Source organism: Cherax quadricarinatus, chromosome 73, assembly GCF_038502225.1.
Source record: "Cherax quadricarinatus isolate ZL_2023a chromosome 73, ASM3850222v1, whole genome shotgun sequence".
In the NCBI taxonomy this organism is placed as follows: Eukaryota; Metazoa; Arthropoda; class Malacostraca; order Decapoda; family Parastacidae; genus Cherax; species Cherax quadricarinatus.
Window position 1 is genome coordinate 3,308,341 of NC_091364.1, and position 22,500 is coordinate 3,330,840.

At 44.5% G+C, this 22,500-nt stretch overlaps 1 protein-coding gene across 7 annotated transcripts in view; it reads right to left on the reverse strand.

Annotated features, from left to right (window-relative positions):
* Positions 1 to 22,500, reverse strand: part of kn (EBF transcription factor knot) — a 358,172-nt gene that overhangs the window by 242,340 nt on the left and 93,332 nt on the right. For 4 of the 7 annotated variants that reach the window (XM_070100547.1, XM_070100545.1, XM_070100548.1 and 1 more), the window contains one exon: positions 21,015 to 21,070. The exons of 1 other annotated variant lie outside the window; for it this stretch is intronic. In XM_070100547.1, coding sequence (XP_069956648.1) covers positions 21,015 to 21,070 — 56 coding nt within the window. Of the gene's footprint in view, positions 1 to 20,816; positions 20,873 to 21,014; positions 21,071 to 22,500 lie in introns of all 7 variants that reach the window. 2 more of the 7 variants (XM_070100546.1, XM_070100549.1) reach the window with 1 other exon arrangement.

The following is a 22,500-nucleotide window of genomic DNA, read 5'->3' on the forward strand; positions in this document are numbered from 1 at the left end:
TCTGTCTGTCTGTCTGTCTATCTCTCTCTGCATCTCTCTCTCTCTCTCTCTCTCTCTCTCTCTCTCTCTCTCTCTCTCTCTCTCTCTCTCTCTCTCTCTCTCTCTCTCTCTCTCTCTCCCTCCCGTTCCTTGCCAACAATGTTGTTATGATGGCCAATTATCACTATTCTGTGTGGCCCTCCTGTCCTCCACAACGCCACCTGTCCACTACTTCAACAACCACACACAACCACAACCACACACAACCACGTAACCACTTTAAATTACAAACGAGCGAGGGAGGAGGGGGAGGGTTGAAACAGCAAGTAATTGCTGACGTCATTAGGTAGTTACACGCTCGGGTAGTTAGTAGGACGACCCTGGAGTGACCTGGAAGGGTGGGTGGGAGGTGATGACCTGGTGCTTAGTAGAGGTCAATAAAAGGGTGAAGGAATGGAGGCTAGAGTTAATGGAGGAATAAAGGATGAGATGAATAGGGAAGAAAGAATAAGGAGGGAACAATATATATATATATATATATATATATATATATATATATATATATATATATATATATATATATATATATATATATATATATATATATATATATATATATTCTTCCTATTTAAATATTTAGATATTAAAGAAAAGAAAACGTGATAACTGTGATAAAACGTGGTAAAAAAAACCATGGATAACGCAGAAGCAAAGCGCACGGACGAAGAGGTAGAGGCAGGCAATATACACAGCTTCAGGAGTAGGCATGACTGGGAACTTCATGGACAAAAAAAAGATGAAAGCGATCTATGAGAATTTTAAAAAAATGTTCTTGGATGAGGGACCTTTGGAAAAATCTCGGGTCCCAAAATTGGGACTGAGACCAAATGTTAAGGGCCCTAGGGACCTTGGGCCCTATCTTGTGTTGACAATACCTGGGTCAGGTTAAGGGTAGGATTGAGTATTCGGGGTGGGAGGGGGATTTAAGGGGAAAGGGGTGTTGGGGTATAGGGGGGATGTGGTTAAAGGGGCGGGGTATCGATGCATGAAGGGGGCGTTCATCTTCACCATTAGTACCCATTGTAAGGTCACCCATCCCCTCTCCCTTCCCCCATCAATTACTGGGTGGGAGCAGCACACACTGTGGGTCACCCATATGCTGTGTTCGTGGGTTTACACGCCTCCACGCCCACAACTACACGCTTCCACGCCCACAGTAACATCCTCTCCCCCTCAACAACGCACCACCACGCCGACAACAACACAACCACGCCGGCAACTGCACGTTCCACGCCAATTATGACGCTCAACCACGCCATAAACCACACGCCCGCACGCCCACACCTGCCACGCCACAATCCTGCCACCTGATCGAACTACCTTGACCTTTTTTGACCGTTCCTCATTGCTTGTCCCCGTGACGGACTACAGAAGCTAATTAAACGTTCTGCACTCTGGCCTGATTTACGGTCATATCATTACTTGTTTATTACTGAGATAAACAAACGTATAAGCGACTCTCTTGTAAGGAACAAAGGTCACAATAACGTAACTGGAACAATACACAAATAACCCGCAGATAGGAGAGAAACTTATCACGACGTTTTGCCCCGAACTGGACGATTTACAAGTCAAAGTAACACACGTGTGAGAAAAACTTGCCTATTATGGGCCAGTAGACCTCCTGCAGCGTTCCTCCTTTCGTATTTCTTAAGTAGTACTAAGGTCTAACTCACACACTCACACATACACACACACACACACACACACACACACACACACACACACACCAGCGGGGTCCCGCAGGGGTCAGTCCTAGGACCAGTACTGTTTCTGGTATTTGTGAACGACATGACGGAAGGAATAGACTCTGAGGTGTCCCTGTTTGCAGATGACGTGAAGTTGATGAGAAGAATTCACTCGATCGAAGACCAGGCAGAACTACAAAGGGATCTGGACAGGCTGCAGACCTGGTCCAGCAATTGGCTCCTGGAGTTTAATCCCACCAAGTGCAAAGTCATGAAGATTGGGGAAGGGCAAAGAAGGCCACAGACGGAGTACAGTCTAGGGGTCAGAGACTACAAACCTCACTCAAGGAAAAGATCTTGGGGTGAGTATAACACCAGGCACATCTCCTGAAGCGCACATCAACCAAATAACTGCTGCAGCATATGGGCGCCTAGCAAACCTCAGAACAGCATTCCGACATCTTAATAAGGAATCATTCAGGACCCCTGTACACCGTGTATGTTAGACCCATATTGGAGTATGCGGCACCAGTTTGGAACCCACACCTAGCCAAGCACGTGAAGAAACTAGAGAAAGTGCAAAGGTTTGCAACAAGACTAGTCCCAGAGCTAAGAGGTATGTCCTACGAGGAGAGGTTAAGGGAAATCAACCTGACGACACTGGAGGACAGGAGAGATAGGGGACATGATAACGACATACAAAAATACTGAGAGGAATTGACAAGGTGGACAAAGACAGGATGTTCCAGAGATTGGACACAGTAACAAGGGGACACAGTTGGAAGCTGAAGACACAGATGAATCACAGGGATGTTAGGAGTATTTCTTCAGCCACAGGTAGTCAGTAAGTGGAATAGTTTGGGGAAGCGATGTAGTGGAGGCAGGATCCATACATAGCTTTAAGCAGAGGTATGATAAAGCTCACGGCTCAGGGAGTGACCTAGTAGCGATCAGTGAAGAGGCGGGGCCAGGAGCTCGGACTCGACCCCCGCAACCTCAACTAGGTGAGTACAACTAGGTGAGTACACACTCACACACACACACACACACACACACACACACACACACACACACACACACACACACACACACACACACACACACACACACACACACACACACACACACACACACACACACACACACACACACACACATACACACACACAGGTACCTACCCATCCTATTTTTAAAGCTACCTAATGCTCCGTATCAGGGACACTACTTGTGGACGAGTGGAACAAATTGTGTGGGTGGGGTGAGAGCTTAATTAGCTTTAAGAAATAATCCGACCAGGTACGTGAGTGGGTGTGGGCGGGTGTGAGTTGCACCTCACCTGTCAGTAGTATATAAACCTATTCTCAGCCCATATGCTGTACTTTGATCAACAATGATGTTCTGAACGCAGTCACTCCAGGCTGAGAGACTGATTTCCTCAAAATCCTCCTCTTATTCCACCGTTCCTTGTATTGGACTGAAGAAGCCACTGGTTGGCGAGATGTTTCCACGATAAAGATTTCCCAGGTGTTGCATAAATGTCTCATTCACGAGCTAGATCTGAATTACAAGAAGAAAGAAGGAGCACTGCAGCAGGCCTACTGGCCCATGCTAGGTAGGTTCAAGTCATCTACTGGCCCATGCTAGGTAGGTCCAAGTCATCTACTGGCCCATGCTAAGCAGGTTCAAGTCATCTACTGGCCCATGCTAGGTAGGTCCAAGTCTCCTACTGGCCTATGCTAGGCAGGTCCAAGTCATTTACTGACCCATGCTAGGCAGGTCCAAGTCATTTACTGACCCATGCTAGGTAGGTCCAAGTCTCCTACTGGCCTATGCTAGGCAGGTCCAAGTCACCTACTGGCCATGCTAGGCAGGTCCAAGTCATTTACTGACCCATGCTAGCTAGGTCCAAGTCTCCTACTGGCTTATGCTAGGCAGGTCCAAGTCATTTACTGACCCATGCTAGGTAGGTCCAAGTCTCCTACTGGCCTATGCTAGGTAGGTCCAAGTCACCTACTGGCCCATGCTAGGCAGGTCCACGTCACCACCACCACCCTCACCACCCACTACCAGTAATATGTGGGCGGAGATAACTAGTGCCCACCACCCTCACCACCCACTACCAGTAATATGTGGGCGGGGACAACTAGTGCCCACCACCCTCACCACCCACTACCAGTAATATGTGGGCGGGGACAACTAGTGCCCACCACCCTCACCACCCACTACCAGTAATATGTGGGCGGGGACAACTAGTGCCCACCACCCTCACTACCCACTACCAGTAATATGTGGGCGGGGACAACTAGTGCCCACCACCCTCACCACCCACTACCAGTAATATGTGGGCGGGGACAACTAGTGCCCACCACCCTCACCACCCACTACCAGTAATATGTGGGCGGGGACAACTAGTGCCCACCACCCTCACCACTCACTACCAGTAATATGTGGGCGGGGACAACTAATGCTCACCACCCTCACCACCCACTACCAGTAATATGTGGGCGGGGATAACTAGTGCCCACCACCCTCACCACCCACTACCAGTAATATGTGGGCGGGGACAACTAGTGCCCACCACCCTCACCACCCACTACCAGTAATATGTGGGCGGGGACAACTAGTGCCCACCACCCTCACCACCCACTACCAGTAATATGTGGGCGGGGACAACTAGTGCCCACCACCCTCACCACTCACTACCAGTAATATGTGGGCGGGGACAACTAGTGCCCACCACCCTCACCACCCACTACCAGTAATATGTGGGCGGGGATAACTAGTGCCCACCACCCTCATCACCCACTACCAGTAATATGTGGGCGGGGACAACTAGTGCCCACCACCCTCACTACCAATTACCAGTAATATGTGGGCGGGGACAACTAGTGCCCACCACTCTCACCACCCACTACCAGTAATATGTGGGTGGGGACAACTAGTGCCCACCACCCTCACTACCCACTACCAGTAATATGTGGGCGGGGACAACTAGTGCCCACCACCCTCACTACCCACTACCAGTAATATGTGGGCGGGGACAACTAGTGCCCACCACCCTCACCACCCACTACCAGTAATATGTGGGCGGGGGACAACTGAGTGCCCACCACCCTCACCACCCACTACCAGTAATATGTGGGCGGGGATAACTAGTGCCCACCTCATCACCCACTACCAGTAATATGTGGGCGGGGACAACTAGTGCCCACCACCCTCACTACCCACTACCAGTAATATGTGGGCGGGGACAACTAGTGCCCACCACCCTCACTACCCACTACCAGTAATATGTGGGCGGGGACAACTAGTGCCCACCACCCTCACCACCCACTACCAGTAATATGTGGGCGGGGACAACTAGTGCCCACCGCCCTCACTACCCACTACCAGTACTACTGCCACCACCACCACCCACTACCACCACCCACCACCACCACCCACTACCACCACCACTACCACCACCACTACCACCACCCACTACCACCACCAACTACCACCACCACCACCACCACCACTACCACCACCCACTACCACCACCACTACTACCATCACTACCACCACCGTCATCACAACTTTGGAACGCCGCTATAAAGGTCCCTAAGATTATCACATTAACACCCTCTTCCTTGGCCCCCTGGCGGCCGTGAGAGAGTGAGAAAGAGAGAGAGAGAGAGAGAGAGAGAGAGAGAGAGAGAGAGAGAGAGAGAGAGAGAGAGAGAGAGAGAGAGAGAGAGAGAGAGAGAGAGAGATCTATTCCTAAGGTACTTTCCTAGCTAAGGTTACATTAGGTTATCCTAGAAACTAAATCTTTCAGGAGAGAGAAGGAGGGGGGAGATCCCCTTTAATGCTAGATAAAGGCTCTTGATCCAAGGAGTTGGAACTACCCTCTCTGCTTCCTCGAATTACATCTGATGACCGGGTACCATTCCTTAAACGTTATCATGACGAGTTTAGTGCTTCCCTATGAACATACTGCTACTAGTACCACCACTAATAATAATAATAATAATAATAATAATAATAATAATAATAATAATAATAATATACCAACAACAACAACAACAACAGCAGGAACCCGCTGCCGCAGAAGCCATGGAATGAGAGGTCTAGGAGAGGGTTAGAAGTGGGGAGTGAGAGAGGGCGCCGGGAGAGAGGGGAGAGAGAGAGGGAGGAGAGGGAGAAGAGAGGCTGGTCGAGGCTGGTGTTGATTCTCCCTGCATTAATAATCAAAGATTCTTACAGGATATTCAGCACATAATAGCGACCAGCTGGGCCAGCCAACACAAGATTCTTGCAGGGATTCTATTGTTCCTTGTGATCATTTACACCCTGGAGACTTCCTACTCCTTCCTCTCAGCTTCCTTCTCCCCCTCTTTCTCCTCCTTCTCCTACTCTCCTCCTTCTCTACCTCCTTCTCAACCTCTTACTAAAACAGAAATATAAACAAGTATGCAGTATAATGTGATCCTTTATTGACAACGTTTCGCCCACACAATGGGCTTTTTCGAGTCTTACTAAAACACAACACTGTTTTTCCTCTCTCACATCTTTGTTCTGTTATCCTTTCTTCCTTATACTAGACCTTTTCTTGCTATTTCTCCTCCTTCTCCTCCTACACCTTATTTCTTAACATCTTCTCTTACACTGTTCAGTTCCTTCATTATTTCTCTTTACTGCTTTCATTCTCTTTTTATGTTTCTTCTCGTTTTTTTCGAGTACAGTGTTTCTTCCTCCTCTGCAGAAGGACTACTGGCCCATGCTAGGCAGGTCCAGCAGAGTGCTGTACAACAATGCTTTAGTGCCAAAAAAGTGCCAAGTGTTTGCTGAGGAACGCAATACGGCGGCCCGTGAGTGTTTACTGTACGCTTGAAGAGACGTGAGATACACACACACACACACACACACACACACACACACACACACACACACACACACACACACACACACACACACACACGAAATTTTGCTTGTTCTTAAATCAGTAGGAAAAAGCGCCAGAAGAATGCACTATGAGTGCCAGAAGAAGAATGCACTATAAGTGCCAGAAGAATGCACAATAAGTGCCAGAAGAATGCACTATAAGTGCCATAAGAAGAATGCACTATAAGTGACAGAAGAATGGAGATAAGGTAAACAAACTGGGAGGGAAACAAGAGAGGATCACAACATGGGCTCAGCGCACGGTGGGATCAGAACCGAAACATGACAATCCGATTCCCTACTTTACCTCGCAATGCATAATTCCGGCAGCCTCAAGCTGGGCAAGTGGCGGAGACGAGGAGGAGGAGGAGGAGGAGGAGGAGGAGGAGGAGGAGGAGGAGGAGGAGGAGGAGGAGGAGGAGGAGGAGGAGGAGGGGGAGGAGGAGGCGGAGGAGGAAGAGGAGGAGGAGAAAAGTAGGGAAGCGAGAAACCGGAATAAAACAGTATGAAGAGAAGAGAAGACATAAATAAAAGAGGACATGAGAGAGAAGAGGAAATGAAGGAAGGGAAACCTATGAGAAGTAAGAAGTAGAAAGATGATATGAGAGAGAAGAGAGAGAGAGAGAGAGAGAGAGAGAGAGAGAGAGAGAGAGAGAGAGAGAGAGAGAATAAGAGAAAGAGAGAATAAGAGAAAGAGAGGAGACAGAAATCCCCCTAGCGAGGTGTTTAAAGATTTAATCTCTTACTCTTTACATTTGCGTTATCATCACTGGCTACTTATCGTAAGCCATCGTACAAACAGGGAGAGGATTACCAGGGAGAATAATACAGAGGGCGAAGTCTGGCTCCCTGGGATAAAACACCAACAAGACCCGTAACCTGAACCTCTGGTCCTCCCTCACCAGGTTCAAATCCTCCTCCTCCCCCCCCTTTTGCCCTCTCTCGTAATCGGATGGACAGATTTCGGTAGTCTGTAGCGCACCGATTACCGTATGTATTTTTTTTTATCGATTTTCAGCTTTCAAAATGCGCATTTCTTTGATTTTTTGAGCAATTTCTAAATGGTAACTTTCAAAATGCGTATTTCTTTGATTTTTTGAGCAATTTCTAAATGGTAACTTTCAAAATGCGTATTTGTCTTCACCTTTGAAGAAATTTTCAATGGTACCATCTAAATCAATATCAAATCTCTATGAATTTCAAAGTCGAAATGCCTAGATGGATACGCTGTTCACTCAGTAGGTTTGTACTCTCCTAACTTCATGGACATGAGGTTGATTTATAGCTCCAGGGCCAGCTGCTTAAAACACACAAACACACACACACGCCTAAATACACTAAACATCTGTCATAAAGGAATGAATCGTCTATAACAGGGTATTGAATCTTCTATTATAGGGGATTGAACCCTCTATTAAAGAGAATTAAACCCTCTATCCCTTTTCATCTGAAACACACTTATCCTCAACCATACACTTCCCAACACACATCTACTCGTGCACAAACATACTCCCTCACCCACATGAACATACTCCCTCACCCACATGAACATACTCCTTCACCCACATGAACATACTCCCTCACCCACATGAACATACTCCCTCACCCACATGAACATACTCCCTCACCCACATGAACATACTCCCTCACCCACATGAAAATACTCCCTCACCCACATAAACATACTCCCTCACCCACACAAACATACTCCCTCACCCACATAAACATATTCTCTCACCCACACAAACATACTCCCTCACCCACACAAACATACTCCCTCACCCACATGAACATACTCCCTCACCCACATGAACATACTCCCTCACCCACATAAACATACTCCCTCACCCACATAAACATATTCTCTCACCCACACAAACATACTCCCTCACCCACACAAACATACTCCCTCACCCACATAAACATACTCCCTCACCCACACAAACATACTCCCTCACCCACATAAACATACTCCCTCACCCACATAAACATATTCTCTCACCCACACAAACATACTCCCTCACCCACACAAACATACTCCCTCACCCACACAAACATACTCCCTCACCCACATGAACATACTCCCTCACCCACATGAACATACTCCCTCACCCACATGAACATACTCCCTCACCCACATAAACATACTCCCTCACCCACACAAACATACTCCCTCACCCACACAAACATACTCCCTCACCCACACAAACATACTCCCTCACCCACACAAACATACTCCCTCACCCACACAAACATACTCCCTCACCCACACAAACATACTCCCTCACCCACACAAACATACTCTCTCACCCACACAAACATACTCCCTCACCCACACAAACATACTCCCTCACCCACACAAACATACATCCGGACTGGAACATCGATAAACTCATTACATACAAACAAACACAAACACGCGCCTTCCCCTGGAGGAAAATCATGTGTGGGCAAACATACTAGGGGAGGGGAGGGGGTGAGGGGGAAGACTGTATAGGGTTAGGGTAGGGGGAAGCCTATGTCCCCCACTTGGACATTGCACAACCCCCTATCGGCACGTGTTGTGGGGGTGGGAAGAGGAGGAGGAGGAGGAGGAGAAGGAGGAGGAGGAGGAGGAGAGAGAGAGGGAGAGAGAGAGAGAGAGGGAGAGAGAGAGAGAGAGAGAGAGAGAGAGAGAGAGAGAGAGAGAGAGAGAGAGTAAATGGCCTTCTAAATCTTTGCAGAACAGCAGAGCAGAAATCAGCAACTACAGACCAGTGTCATTCTTGTCAGTCACTAGCAAGATTCTTGAGACAATCTCACGGCAGATGACAGTGTTTTTCGACTACTAATCACTTTCTGACCGTCAGTAAGGCTTCAAAAAAGATCACTCTGATGGTGATCTGTTGTTAAACCTCTCCACTAAGTGGCATCAGTCACTGGATGAATCCAAAGTCAGCTGTGTGGCAGCACTGGACGCTGCTGGTACTTTCCACCGAGTATGGCACCAGGAACTCTTGGCAAAACTTCAAGCACTAGGAATTGCAGGCTCTATACTATGTCTTGCCCCAATAGTGTCAACGAGACACTATTGGGGGTAAGTGTTCCACAGGAAAGTGTCCTTGGGGCATTGTTATGGAATGTCTACTTCAATGACCTTCAACTCATCCCAGAATCCCATGCATATGCAGACGACTGTACTCTGACATTTACTTATGCAAGAGAGGAAATACCAGCTACTCTAAGTTAAATCAATCACCAGCTTACAGCTATATCAGCCTATGGAAAACAATGACAGGTCATATTTGCTCCTGAGAAAACACAAATGATGGCGGTCTCTAGGCACCATAATGGTAATGCTAGTGGTAAGAATGAATGGGAGAGTGTTGGTGCCCAGGAATGAGGTGGATATCCTTGGGATGAAATTTGACTCTAATACGTCTGTGAAAAATCACGTTGTAAATCTCGAAAAGCAAGGCGCCAAGAAGCTAACATTACGATGTATCTCATATTTGCTCGGCAGCAGAGGCTGCAAAATTCTGTATCTGGCATAAGTATGCTCACACTTTGAGTATGCTCCACTTTCTTGGACTGCCTAACCCACGTCTCATCTACGACTTCTAGACAGAAAAAAGAACAGTGAAGGATGACTTATCTGGTGTGACACTGATGTACCACACTAATGCCACGCCAGTGTTATCAGGTATCTTGTTATCTGTACCATACACCACCTGTTTCAGCAGCAGATATAGCAGCAAGAGCAGTGTAGCAACAACAACAGCAACAGCAGCAATAACAACAGTAGCAGAGCCTATGACAAGTGCTGAACAACAGTCAAGTGGATCGTGCCCCCTCTATGCTAGTTAGCACTACCTAACTGCAAGCTAGCACTTCAAAAATCTTAGTTAGCACTTAATGAAAGCTAGTTAACATTATGTAACTACTAGTTCCCTAATTACTAGTTAGCACTCCCAAACTAATAGTCAGGTTTCTCCCAAATGTTAATTAGCACTCACTAGCCACTAGTTAGCATTGCCTAACTGCTACTCTACTACCACAAAAGAGAGTGTTTTTAACTAGCACACAATAGCAACCTGTGCTATTGTGTGCTAGACATTACCATCCATAGGATGGACATGAGGTGCACAATGAACTAGCCACTACCATCCACAGGATGGATATGAGGTGCACAACTAGCCACTACCATTCGCAGGATGGATATGAGGTGCACAATAAACTAGCCACTACCATCCACAGGATAGATATGAGGTACACAATAAACTAGCCACTACCATCCACAGGATGGATATGAGGTGCACAATGAACTAGCCACTACCATCCACAGGATGGATATGAGGTGCACAACTAGCCATTACCATTCACAGGATGGATATGAGGTGCACAATAAACTAGCCACTACCATCCACAGGATAGATATGAGATGCACAATAAACTAGCCACTACCATCCACAGGATAGATATGAGATGCACAATAAACTAGCCACTGCCATCCATAAGATGGATATGAGGTGCACAATAAACTAGCCACTAACATCCACAGGATAGATATGAGATGCACAATAAACTAGCCACTGCCATCCATAAGATGGATATGAGGTGCACAATAAACTAGCCACTACCATCCACAGGATAGATATGAGGTACACAATAAACTAGCCACTACCATCCACAGGATAGATATGAGGTGCACAATAAACTAGCCACTACCATCCACAGGATAGATATGAGGTACACAATAAACTAGCCACTACCATCCACAGGATAGATACGAGGTACACAATAAACTAGCCACTACCATCCACAGGGTAGATATGAGGTGCACAATAAACTAGCCACTACCATCCACAGGATAGATATGAGGTGCACAATAAACTAGCCACTACCATCCACAGGATAGATATGAGGTGCACAATAAACTAGCCACTACCATCCACAGGATAGATATGAGGTGCACAATAAACTAGCCACTACCATCCACAGGATAGATATGAGGTGCAAAATAAACTAGCCACTACCATCCACAGGATAGATATGAGGTGCACAATAAACTAGCCACTACCAACCACAGGATAGATATGAGGTGCACAATAAACTAGCCACTACCATCCACAGGATAGATATGAGGTGCACAATAAACTAGCCACTACCATCCACAGGATAGATATGAGGTGCACAATAAACTAGCCACTACCATCCACAGGATAGATATGAGGTGCACAATAAACTAGCCACTACCATCCACAGGATAGATATGAGGTGCACAATAAACTAGCCACTACCATCCACAGGATAGATATGAGGTGCACAATAAACTAGCCACTACCATCCACAGGATAGATATGAGGTGCACAATAAACTAGCCACTACCATCCACAGGATAGATATGAGGTGCACAATAAACTAGCCACTACCATCCACAGGATAGATATGAGGTGCACAATAAACTAGCCACTACCATCCACAGGATAGATATGAGGTGCACAATAAACTAGCCACTACCATCCACAGGATAGATATGAGGTGCACAATAAACTAGCCACTACCATCCACAGGATAGGTGTGAGGTGCACAATAAACTAGCCACTACCATCCACAGGATAGATATGAGGTGCACAATAAACTAGCCGCCTTGAGAGCAAAATTTAATTAATTCTATTATAATAACGGCTGACAATATTTACTCTCTTCAATTACCTCTGGATAAAGTCAATAGATTATGACCCTTGTAAAACAGAATTAAGAACGTAAAAACGCTATTACCATGATGTACAAATTAATTTATTGTGTAGGGAGAAAAAATACTTGATTGTGTAAGGATATTAACGTGAAGAGACAGCACCAGTCTGCCAGGCCGCTAGCACTTAAAGAAAATGCAAAACTTTCTTTATTTTCCAACTCTCTTTCAGCGCGGCTGGGAGAAAGAGGGGAACAGAGAGTGGCACTCTCTCTCTCTCTCTCTCCCTGGCACTGGTAATGGCTCGCTAGGAGCCATCATCAACCCTATTTACCCACCCTTATCAGTTCCGGTTATCGGCGTATCACCAGACGACGGGATTATGCCACAAGGAGTTGATCACATTCGCTAAGGGAGTGGATTAGCTCCTGCCGAGCTTCCCAGATGCTATTTTGTCTTTTTCAGGAGCTGGAACTCTTTCCATATCGTCTTGGCAACAGCAATACTCGCTCTTATATTTTTTTTTTTTGTTGTTGACATTCGTAACTCCAGGTACTTAATGGCTCGGGAGGGGACGAATACTTCCCCAATGGAGACAAAAACGGCATAAATCTGGGATTTAAGTCGGAGATGCGATTAAGATGAAGCGATTTCCGTGTACGAGCGCAGGAGAGGCACGCGAGGCTCAGAGACTAGCATGCGGAGGGCGCGCGTGGCCTTGTTTACTGATCCAGCGGCGATAACGAGTCCGCAGCGAGTCTATTCTTTGGCCACCCGCCAGCAGGATTAAATCACACAGAACAAACATGGTTGCCTACACTAACGGAGGCGCGAGGAGAGAGAGAGCAGATGTTGGACGGTGGGTTGAGCTCTCACGCGTATGTAAATACACGTGCACGCGAGCTCTCTTTCTCTCTCTTGCTCCCATACACACATTTGCTCTGTAAAAATACACATACGCACATGCACGCATACACATTCTCTCTCGAGTACACACACACACACACACACACACACACACACACACACACACACACACACACACACACACACACACACACACACACACACACACACACACACACACACACACACACACGTTCTCTGTAAATATATACAAACACATATGCATAAACACATATATTCTGTGTTACACAGGCGGCCAGACCTCGTTGAAATACCAGTAAAACAAACATCTCTTAGGAATATCTTCCTGCGAGAACAAATTCAGCGCAATTTAAAAAAAATGGCGGGAAAAAACAAAATACGCGAGAATTTAGCGGGAAAAAAAAATATGCGAGAATTTACCGGAAAAACAAAAATATGCGAGAATTTAGCGGGAAAACAAAATACGAAATAAACAGAGGGGATAACAAAATACGCGAGAATTAGTGAGAAAAAAACCAAAAGAATTTAGCGGTATAAACAAATACGCGAGAATTTAGCGGGGAAAACGCATCTAAGCAAGTGTTTGGCGGGAGAAGAAAAAAACGAGTCTAAGCAAATATTTGGCGGGAGAAAAAAAAAATACGCAGATTTGGCGGGAAAAAAAATGACAACGTAAATTAACGGTGACGAAAGAAATTAGTTTCTGTAGAATTTTTTCGTCTCGTAGATTTTGGGACAATTTTAAGGTGTATTTAAGAGTGAGGATGAGGAGGTAGAAGAGGAAGAAGAGGAGGAAGACGAGGAAGACGAGGAAGAGAAGAGGAAGAAGAGGAGGAAGAAGAGGAAGACGAGGAAGAGAAGAGGAAGACGAGGAAGACGAGGAAGACGAGGAAGAGAAGAGGAAGAAGAGGGGGAAGAGGAAGAAGATGAGAAAGAGGAAGAAGAGGATGAAGAGAAGAGGATGAAGAGGAGGAAGAGAAGAGGAAGGAGAGGAGGAAGAGAAGAGGAAGAAGAGGAAGAAGGTGAGAAAGAGGAAGAAGAGGAGGAAGAGGAGGAAGAGAAGAGGATGAAGAGGAGGAAGAGAAGAGGAAGAAGAGGAGGAAGAGAAGAGGAAGAAGAGGAGGAAGAGGATGAAGAGGAGAAAGAGGAGGAGGAGAAGGAGGAGAAGGAGGAAAAGGAGGAGGAGGAAGAGGAAGAGGAAGAGGAAGAGGAAGAGGAAGAGGAAGAGGAAGAGGAAGAGGAAGATATGATTGAGGTGTATAAATGGAAGACAGGAATAAATAAAGGGGATATAAATAACGGTGCTGAAAATATCTAGCCTAGACAGGACTCGCAGCAATGGTTTTAAGTTGGAAAAATTCAGATTCAGGAAGGATATAGGAAAGCACTGGTTTGGCAATAGAGTTGTGGATGAGTGGAACAAACTCCCAAGTACAGTTATAGAAGCTAAAACGTTGTGTAGTTTTAAAAATAGGTTAGATAAATACATGAGTGGGTGTGGGTGGGTGTGAGTTGGACCTGACTAGCTTGTGCTGCTGGGTCTTGTGCTGTGCTCCTTCCTTGAGTGGAGGTGACCAGACTGGGTGGGTCATTGGGCTAATCCGGGGGGGAAACATGGACCTGCTCCGCATGGGTCAGTAGGCCTGTTGCAGTGTTCCTTCTTTCTTATGTTCTTATGTTCTTAAGAGGAAGAGGGGGAAGGGGGAGGAGAAGAGGAGAGTGTGAAAACATTGTTACAGTGAAGGTAGTCCTCCCAACACTGGATTTATGCAAATTCTACAACACGTTTAAGACAATCCCCAAACAAAGGAGCAGCAGCCCCTTCCCAACCCCTCCCGTTCTTCCCCTACCCTTATTCTTCCCTTCATCTCTTCTCTTTCCCCTCTCCTGATTCCCCTTCACATCGTCTTCTATTCCTCAACTACTTTTCCCCATTCCTAAATTTTTATTTTTGCATATTCCTGTTTCCTGACATGTATATATCAGTGTATATACACTGATATATATAAATTTATGTCAGAGTGTGGTTTAGAAAGACACGTAAACAAACACTCTGACATATTTATTAGAAAACGTTTCGGTCCTGGGACCTTGATCACTTCTCTGACATATTTATTAGAAAACGTTTCGGTCCTGGGACCTTGATCACTTCTCTGACATATTTATTAGAAAACGTTTCGGTCCTGGGACCTTGATCACTTCTCTGACATATTTATTAGAAAACGTTTCGGTCCTGGGACCTTGATCACTTCTCTGACATATTTATTAGAAAACGTTTCGGTCCTGGGACCTTGATCACTTCTCTGACATATTTTTTAGAAAACGTTTCGGTCCTGGGACCTTGATCACTTCTCTGACATATTTATTAGAAAACGTTACGGTCCTGGAACCTTGATCACTTCTCTGACATATTCATTAGAAAACGTTTCGGTCCTGGGACCTTGATCAAGGTCCCAGGACCGAAACGTTTTCTAATAAATATGTCAGTGTTTGCTTACGTGTCTTTCTAAACCAACTTGTCGGTATTTATTACCAAGGTTTATATCATGTCTTAGTGTATATACACTGATATATAAATGTATCTCAGTGTATATACAGTGAGACATACATGTATCTCGGTGTATATACACCGAGATATACATGTATCTCGGTGTATATACACTAAGATATATATATGTATCTCAGTGTATATACACTGATATATATATATACATCTCAGTGTATATACACTGAGTTTAGGTCATATTAAGAGTGTAAAGGGTTCTTGGAGTGCGTGTACAGGTGAATTTCAGCCTTAATGACCCACTTGCTGTCTATTGTCCTTCAACCCTACAAGCTGTACGTGCTGTACGTGTGAGTGTACGTGCTGTCCGTGTAGGTGAATGTACGTACTGTACGTGTACGTGCGTGTATATTTGTCCGTCACGTGTACATGGGGTGGGGAATTGCGTGACGGTGCGTGCAGAGGATTATGAGAAGTGAAGATCTTTGAAGATAGTGAGAGAGAGAGAGAGAGAGAGGGAGGGGGGGGGAGAGAAAGAGAGAGCGAAGAAGCGGGAAGAAGTTGATATCCTTTGGGTGAAATTTGACTCCAAACTGACCATGAAGAACCACGTTGTAAATCTTGCAAATAAGGCAACCAGAAAGCTTAGAGCACTTCGCCGTATCTCGCATTTGCTTGACAGTAGAGGTTGCAAGATTCTATACGAGGCACAAGTATGCTCACACCTTGAGTATGATCCACTTTCTTGGTTTGCCTGCCCCCCCTCTCATCTGCGACTGCCTGACAGAGTAGAGAACAGAGCAAGACGTCTCATCTCTCGCCTGGACCCATCCTGGATAGATCTGTCATTTCAGCAGAGCCTTCAACACAGGAGGGATGTGGGTGGCCTTACTGTTATGTATAAGACCAACATTGTTAAAGTACCACACTTGGATCCACTTTGAGGACAGAGTGAAGGAAGCTTCTATACCACAAGACGGGCAGAAAGCAGTTCACTCTGGCTGTAAACTTCTCCAGAACATCACTTCATCTGAGATCATTTATCCCCAGGATGACTCGAGTCTGCAAGGCATTCGAACATCATTATGATGTCAACGAGATAAACTCAGTTGATTAAATGAAAATGCTGGCCCACAGATGGTACCAACTTCATCCTGTTCCCTACTTGTATGTCTCATAACAATAAAAATGCTTTCAAATGAGCTGATGTAGGTAACAGCTCTTAGCTTGCCAATAAAGTTAGGAATCTTTAACCTAGCCTTGTCACACACTGTGTAAAAGAGAGAGAGAGAGAGAGAGAGAGAGAGAGAGAGAGAGAGAGAGAGAGAGAGAGAGAGAGAGAGAGAGAGAGAGAGAGAGACAGACAGACAGACAGACAGACAGACAGACAGACAGAGAATCTTTGCATTAATGAGTGTCCGGAGAGGACAGAAAGATAGGATAAGTATAGATAGGATAAATGAAGGGTGGTGAATATAGAAGTGGGGAAATGAAAAGAAATGTGTAAGAAGGAGATAGGGAGAGGGGAAGGGAAGGGGGAAGTGGGAGAGGTGGGGAAGTTCCCCTTGGATCATAACGATAGTATCTTAAGTCACAGATAAGGGGGGGGGGATATTGAGGATAGGGGAACTGGGAGGATAGGAAGGGGTAGGGGGAATAAGGGGAGGAGGGGAAAGCGTGGGAAGGGGCATTATGGGTTGTAGGTGGGCGTGGGCAAGCGTGAGTGGGAGATGAATAATAATAATAATAATAATAATAATAATAATAATAATAATAATAATAATAATAATAATAATAAGCAACACACACACACACACACACACACACACACACACACACACACACACCTCAACACCCCCACAAAACCCTCCACCCCTCCATGGAGCGGCGACTCGACCCCCCTCATCCCATAACTAACGGTAAATACAACTCAGGGAGTACACACAACAGACAGCTATCGCCACTACGCATCTCTCCACTGTAAAAACACACTCACACACACACTGTCAGATCTCCACTGATAACATATTAACCAAGACTAATTATATAATGACCCTTATCTGATATCGTAACTTAGAGCGTTTAAAACACAACGTTTGTGTAATTTGAAAGTGGAGGGATTATATGTATTGATGGAAACGTACTTAAGAGCGTTCGAAAAGTCGGTTAAGAAGCCAGAAGAGAAAGGATAATAATAATAATAATAATAATAATAATAATAATAATAATAATAATAATAATAATAATAAGAAGAAGAAGAAGAAGAAGAAGAAGAAGAAGAAGAAGAAGAAGAAGAAGAAGAAGAAGAGGAATTACAATTTCATACTACGGAAGGTTTCGTGAATCCTGTCAGAGTGCAAGACATTTAACAGGCTTCCATTTCACCATATTCCTTGGATGGTTGTCTACCATAAGTGCATTATAGGGGAAATTACTAAACAGAAGAATTACTGAAGAAACGAACCGTGGTACTGATATGCGGCAGACCCAACGCCCTACCACTCAGCCACTGGGCTTGTTGTATACCAGTACCACGGTTCAGATCCAGGTCCATTCGCCTGTTTATTTATAAGGTTATGTATTTAGTCTGATCTTAAGTCTCTGTTTAAATATCTACGTTGAAACCTGACTTAAAAGACCTGGAAGTTGGTTAGCCTCGCGCACACAACCGAACACATCTACATTGAAGCCAGGGATCGGATCCCAGTTAACAAAACGGACACAGATAATGAAACGAGAATCTCACCATGTCGTGAGAGAAACAGTGTAAGAACCGAGGATCGAACAGGTGGCCTTGCGATTGAAACTGCACGAATTATGCCCACATAGTCAAAGAGTGCACAAATTACATTAACATGCGGAATAAAAGTCACAACACCGTGGCTGGAACAATTCACAACTAACCCACAGTCACAACACCGTGGTTGGAACAATTCACAACTAACCCACAGTCACAACACCGTGACTGGAAGAATTCACAACTAACCCACAGTCACAACACCGTGACTGGAAGAATTCACAACTAACCCACAGTCACAACACCGTGACTGGAAGAATTCACAACTAACCCACAGTCACAACACCGTGGCTGGAACAATTCACAACTAACCCACAGTCACAACACCGTGACTGGAAGAATTCACAACTAACCCACAGTCACAACACCGTGGCTGGAACAATTCACAACTAACCCACAGTCACAACACCGTGGCTGGAACAATTCACAACTAACCCACAGTCACAACACCGTGGCTGGAACAATTCACAACTAACCCACAGTCACAACACCGTGGCTGGAACAATTCACAACTAACCCACAGTCACAACACCGTGACTGGAAGAATTCACAACTAACCCACAATCACAACACCGTGGCTGGAACAATTCACAACTAACCCACAGTCACAACACCGTGACTGGAACAATTCACAACTAACCCACAATCACAACACCGTGGCTGGAACAATTCACAACTAACTCAAACTTGTGCTGGTATTCTACCTCAGCTCATTTACAGTTGATGAGCTCTTACCCCAGCCTCAGCTCATCTCCAATATAGGCTTCATTCCAGGGTGCCAGCCACACAGTCGACTAACACCCAGGTACCTATTTACTGCTAGGTGAACAGGGACACTAGGAGTAGGGAGTCCTATTTATACGTCTCTTCCTGCCAAGGCTGCTACCAAAAGCAATCATTTGATTTCCAGGAACCTTTATACCGGTAGTCAAACATGGACGACAGCAGTTTATGGTATTCTACCACGATTCGTTCTGTCTTACAATAATAAACCTCCAACTAGACATAATAAACGATGTTTCAAACCGGTTGTAACAAAACGTTAGTAAACAACTGCTAAAACGTAACCCAAAGTCTGCTCTTGACGCTGACATTGAGCATATAAGGCGCAGGCTGATTTTCTAAGACTTATTGCGGGGAGGGAAAAAAGTTCGCCTTATACTCCGGAAAATACGCTAAGGAGTTAAGCCCAGGGCTCACTTAGCTTCTTACAGCTAGGATGGGATCAAAGATTAAGAAATAAGTGGAAATACGTTTCTCAGTTGCAGTAAAAGGGAAAGTCTTTAAGAGTATTCATACTAGAAGGCTGGAGAAATTAGTAGTGACCGGTCAACGAGAGTTAAGAATCGGGGGGTAAGAAATTAAACACGTGTGAAACATTTGGGTATCTTTATTGTAGATGTTTCGCCTTCCAGTGGCTTTATCAATACACTACAAGGACATAATGTGAAGACTGTAGAGCTCTATACAAAAGATGAGGTAAACAGTCCCTCAGTCTTGGAGCTGGTGAAGATCACCGTAGTCCGAAGAGTTCCGTAAGACGCTCTCCACCAGTCCCAAAGCTGAGGGACTGATTACTCATCATCTTTTGTATATAATTCTACTGTCTTCCAATTATGCTCTTGAATTTTTACTAACAACGCCACTGGAGGGCGAAACGTCTACAATAAAGATACCCAGATGCTGCACATGTGTCTAATTCTCTAATTTATCAGTATTGTATGCTATACATGTACAAGCGGGGAGTAGGGTGGGGTCAGGAGCTGTAACTCGAGCTCAGTCAACAAACCTAGGTGGGTGCAACTAGGTGTCTACAGTCTAGTGCCAAATGGGAGCTAGACGCTAGAGTTAGCACAACTCTCACAACGCTACAGTACAAATTACAGTCGGGGAAAAGTCACAGTACCGTGACTGAGCAAGACATCAACTGTGCAATAAGCTGGAGATATGAGTACAAACTACAAACGACGTTTCGACCCGTGCTGAGCTTGATAATGGTCTATACGAATCGAAACATGTCAAGAAAAGGTTCTACTGACAAGATCACAAGTTCTACAGAATACAGGTGCGAGTACCACCTTCTAGTTAGTACTCAGGGGATACACAGAGGCCTAGAGTCTACGTCTTGAGGTCAGAGTTGAAGTTCTACTCAGAATAGCGCCACAGAAGGTCAGGAATACTTCCTGGCTTTAAGTCCTACAGAGAATAACGCCACAGAAGGTCAGGAATACCTCCTGGCTTTAAGTCCTACAGAGAATAACGCCACAGAGGAGCCAAGAGTGCCTCCTGGCAGTGATCCCATACCTGTTTGCTGACGGAATCAATAAGTCTTAAATATATATCCTGTTGCTGTCTTATTCCTGAAAATAAAAAGAAATGAAAACGAAAATTAACACAAACTCAAAGAAATAACAAAGGGGAGGGGGAAAAATAACGGGGGGATGGGGTCAAATTGGCGAGTGTGTAGGGAGATAAAGGGGGTCAAAAAATGTGAATATTTACCTGTTTGGTCACGGAGTCAATTATTCTCAGGTAAATCTCCTGTTCTTGTCTTACTCCTGAAATTAAACAGACATTTGTGTTACTGATCGTCCAGACTAATGGCGGGTCATACAATGGATATTGCAGAGGTCAGCGTCTCTGAAACATGAGTCTGAAATATGAGTGTCATTAATGCAGCAATTGACAACATGGCAATATATGAACCAGAAAGTATCAATGAAATTGACATTGTAGATATTATTTATACATTTCTTATACACAATATAAATGTATATATACAGTGGAACCTCTGGTCACGAACGCTTCTGAACACGAACAAATCGGTTCACGACCAAAAAATTCGCAAACTTTTTGCATCTAGTCACGAACACATAATCGGGTGCCGAACAAACACAGTCGAGCCAATTTTAACATTCCGCGCCATTTTTTGGCACGCGCCAATTTTACCCACTTCCTGTTGTTTGTGTACACTTAACAAAGACCCTCACCTTGAAGTTGGTCTCGGTCAGACGTGCGTTCAATCGCTGTGACCTCGAGGATAAGGGATAAAGTACCATCCTCTTATCCTCTCCTAGGTACTTACATCAGAGAAAGCATAGTTTAGTACAGTGCTAAATGTGATATACACTCATACTGCACCATAACACTAAGTAAGTTTATTCAGGTATACACAAATAGAGTTACACAGATTATCATACATAGCAGCATATGTGTAGAGAACCTAAGATAAACCAAAAAAATCAAAAAGAGTGACTTTTTTTCTCGATTTTTTTTCGGTGCACACCCGTTTTCGTCGATTATCTCGGAAGTTATTCATAAATTACAGTAATTACGACCGTGATAATTCGGATTATCATTGTTTTATCAGCAAGTAGTGCACAAACAGCTTCTTGCAGTACCAGTACCCGGCTAGGGCTTGTCATATATGATTTTTGATAATTTTTTTCTCAAATGTTTGTGGAGCTATCTCACTGAAACTTGGGCAATGCATGATGGAAAGATGCTTCTTAACGTACACCAAAAAACGAAAGAAATCGGACGATATTAGATATCTATGTGTTATTCAAGGTTTTTACAGTTAGTTTACTATTACGTTGTGAATTCTATGATATAATTAACTATTTTTATGCTTAAAAGTCATAAAAAATACAATATTTACATACAGTTCATAGGAGTCTGGAACGGATTAATTGTATTTACATACAACCCAATGGGGAAATTAGGTTCGGGTCACGACCAAATCGGGTCGCGACCAGAGATACCACTGTATATATATATATATATATATATATATATATATATATATATATATATATATATATATATATATATATATATAAACAACTATAGTTCCTAAAAAACTTTTATTAAGTTTTAATAAATATTATATATTATTATTGTTAAAAAATGTACTGATGTTAAAAACTAATCTATATATTTAATGCATATTTTTATGCACACACACACACACACACACACACACACA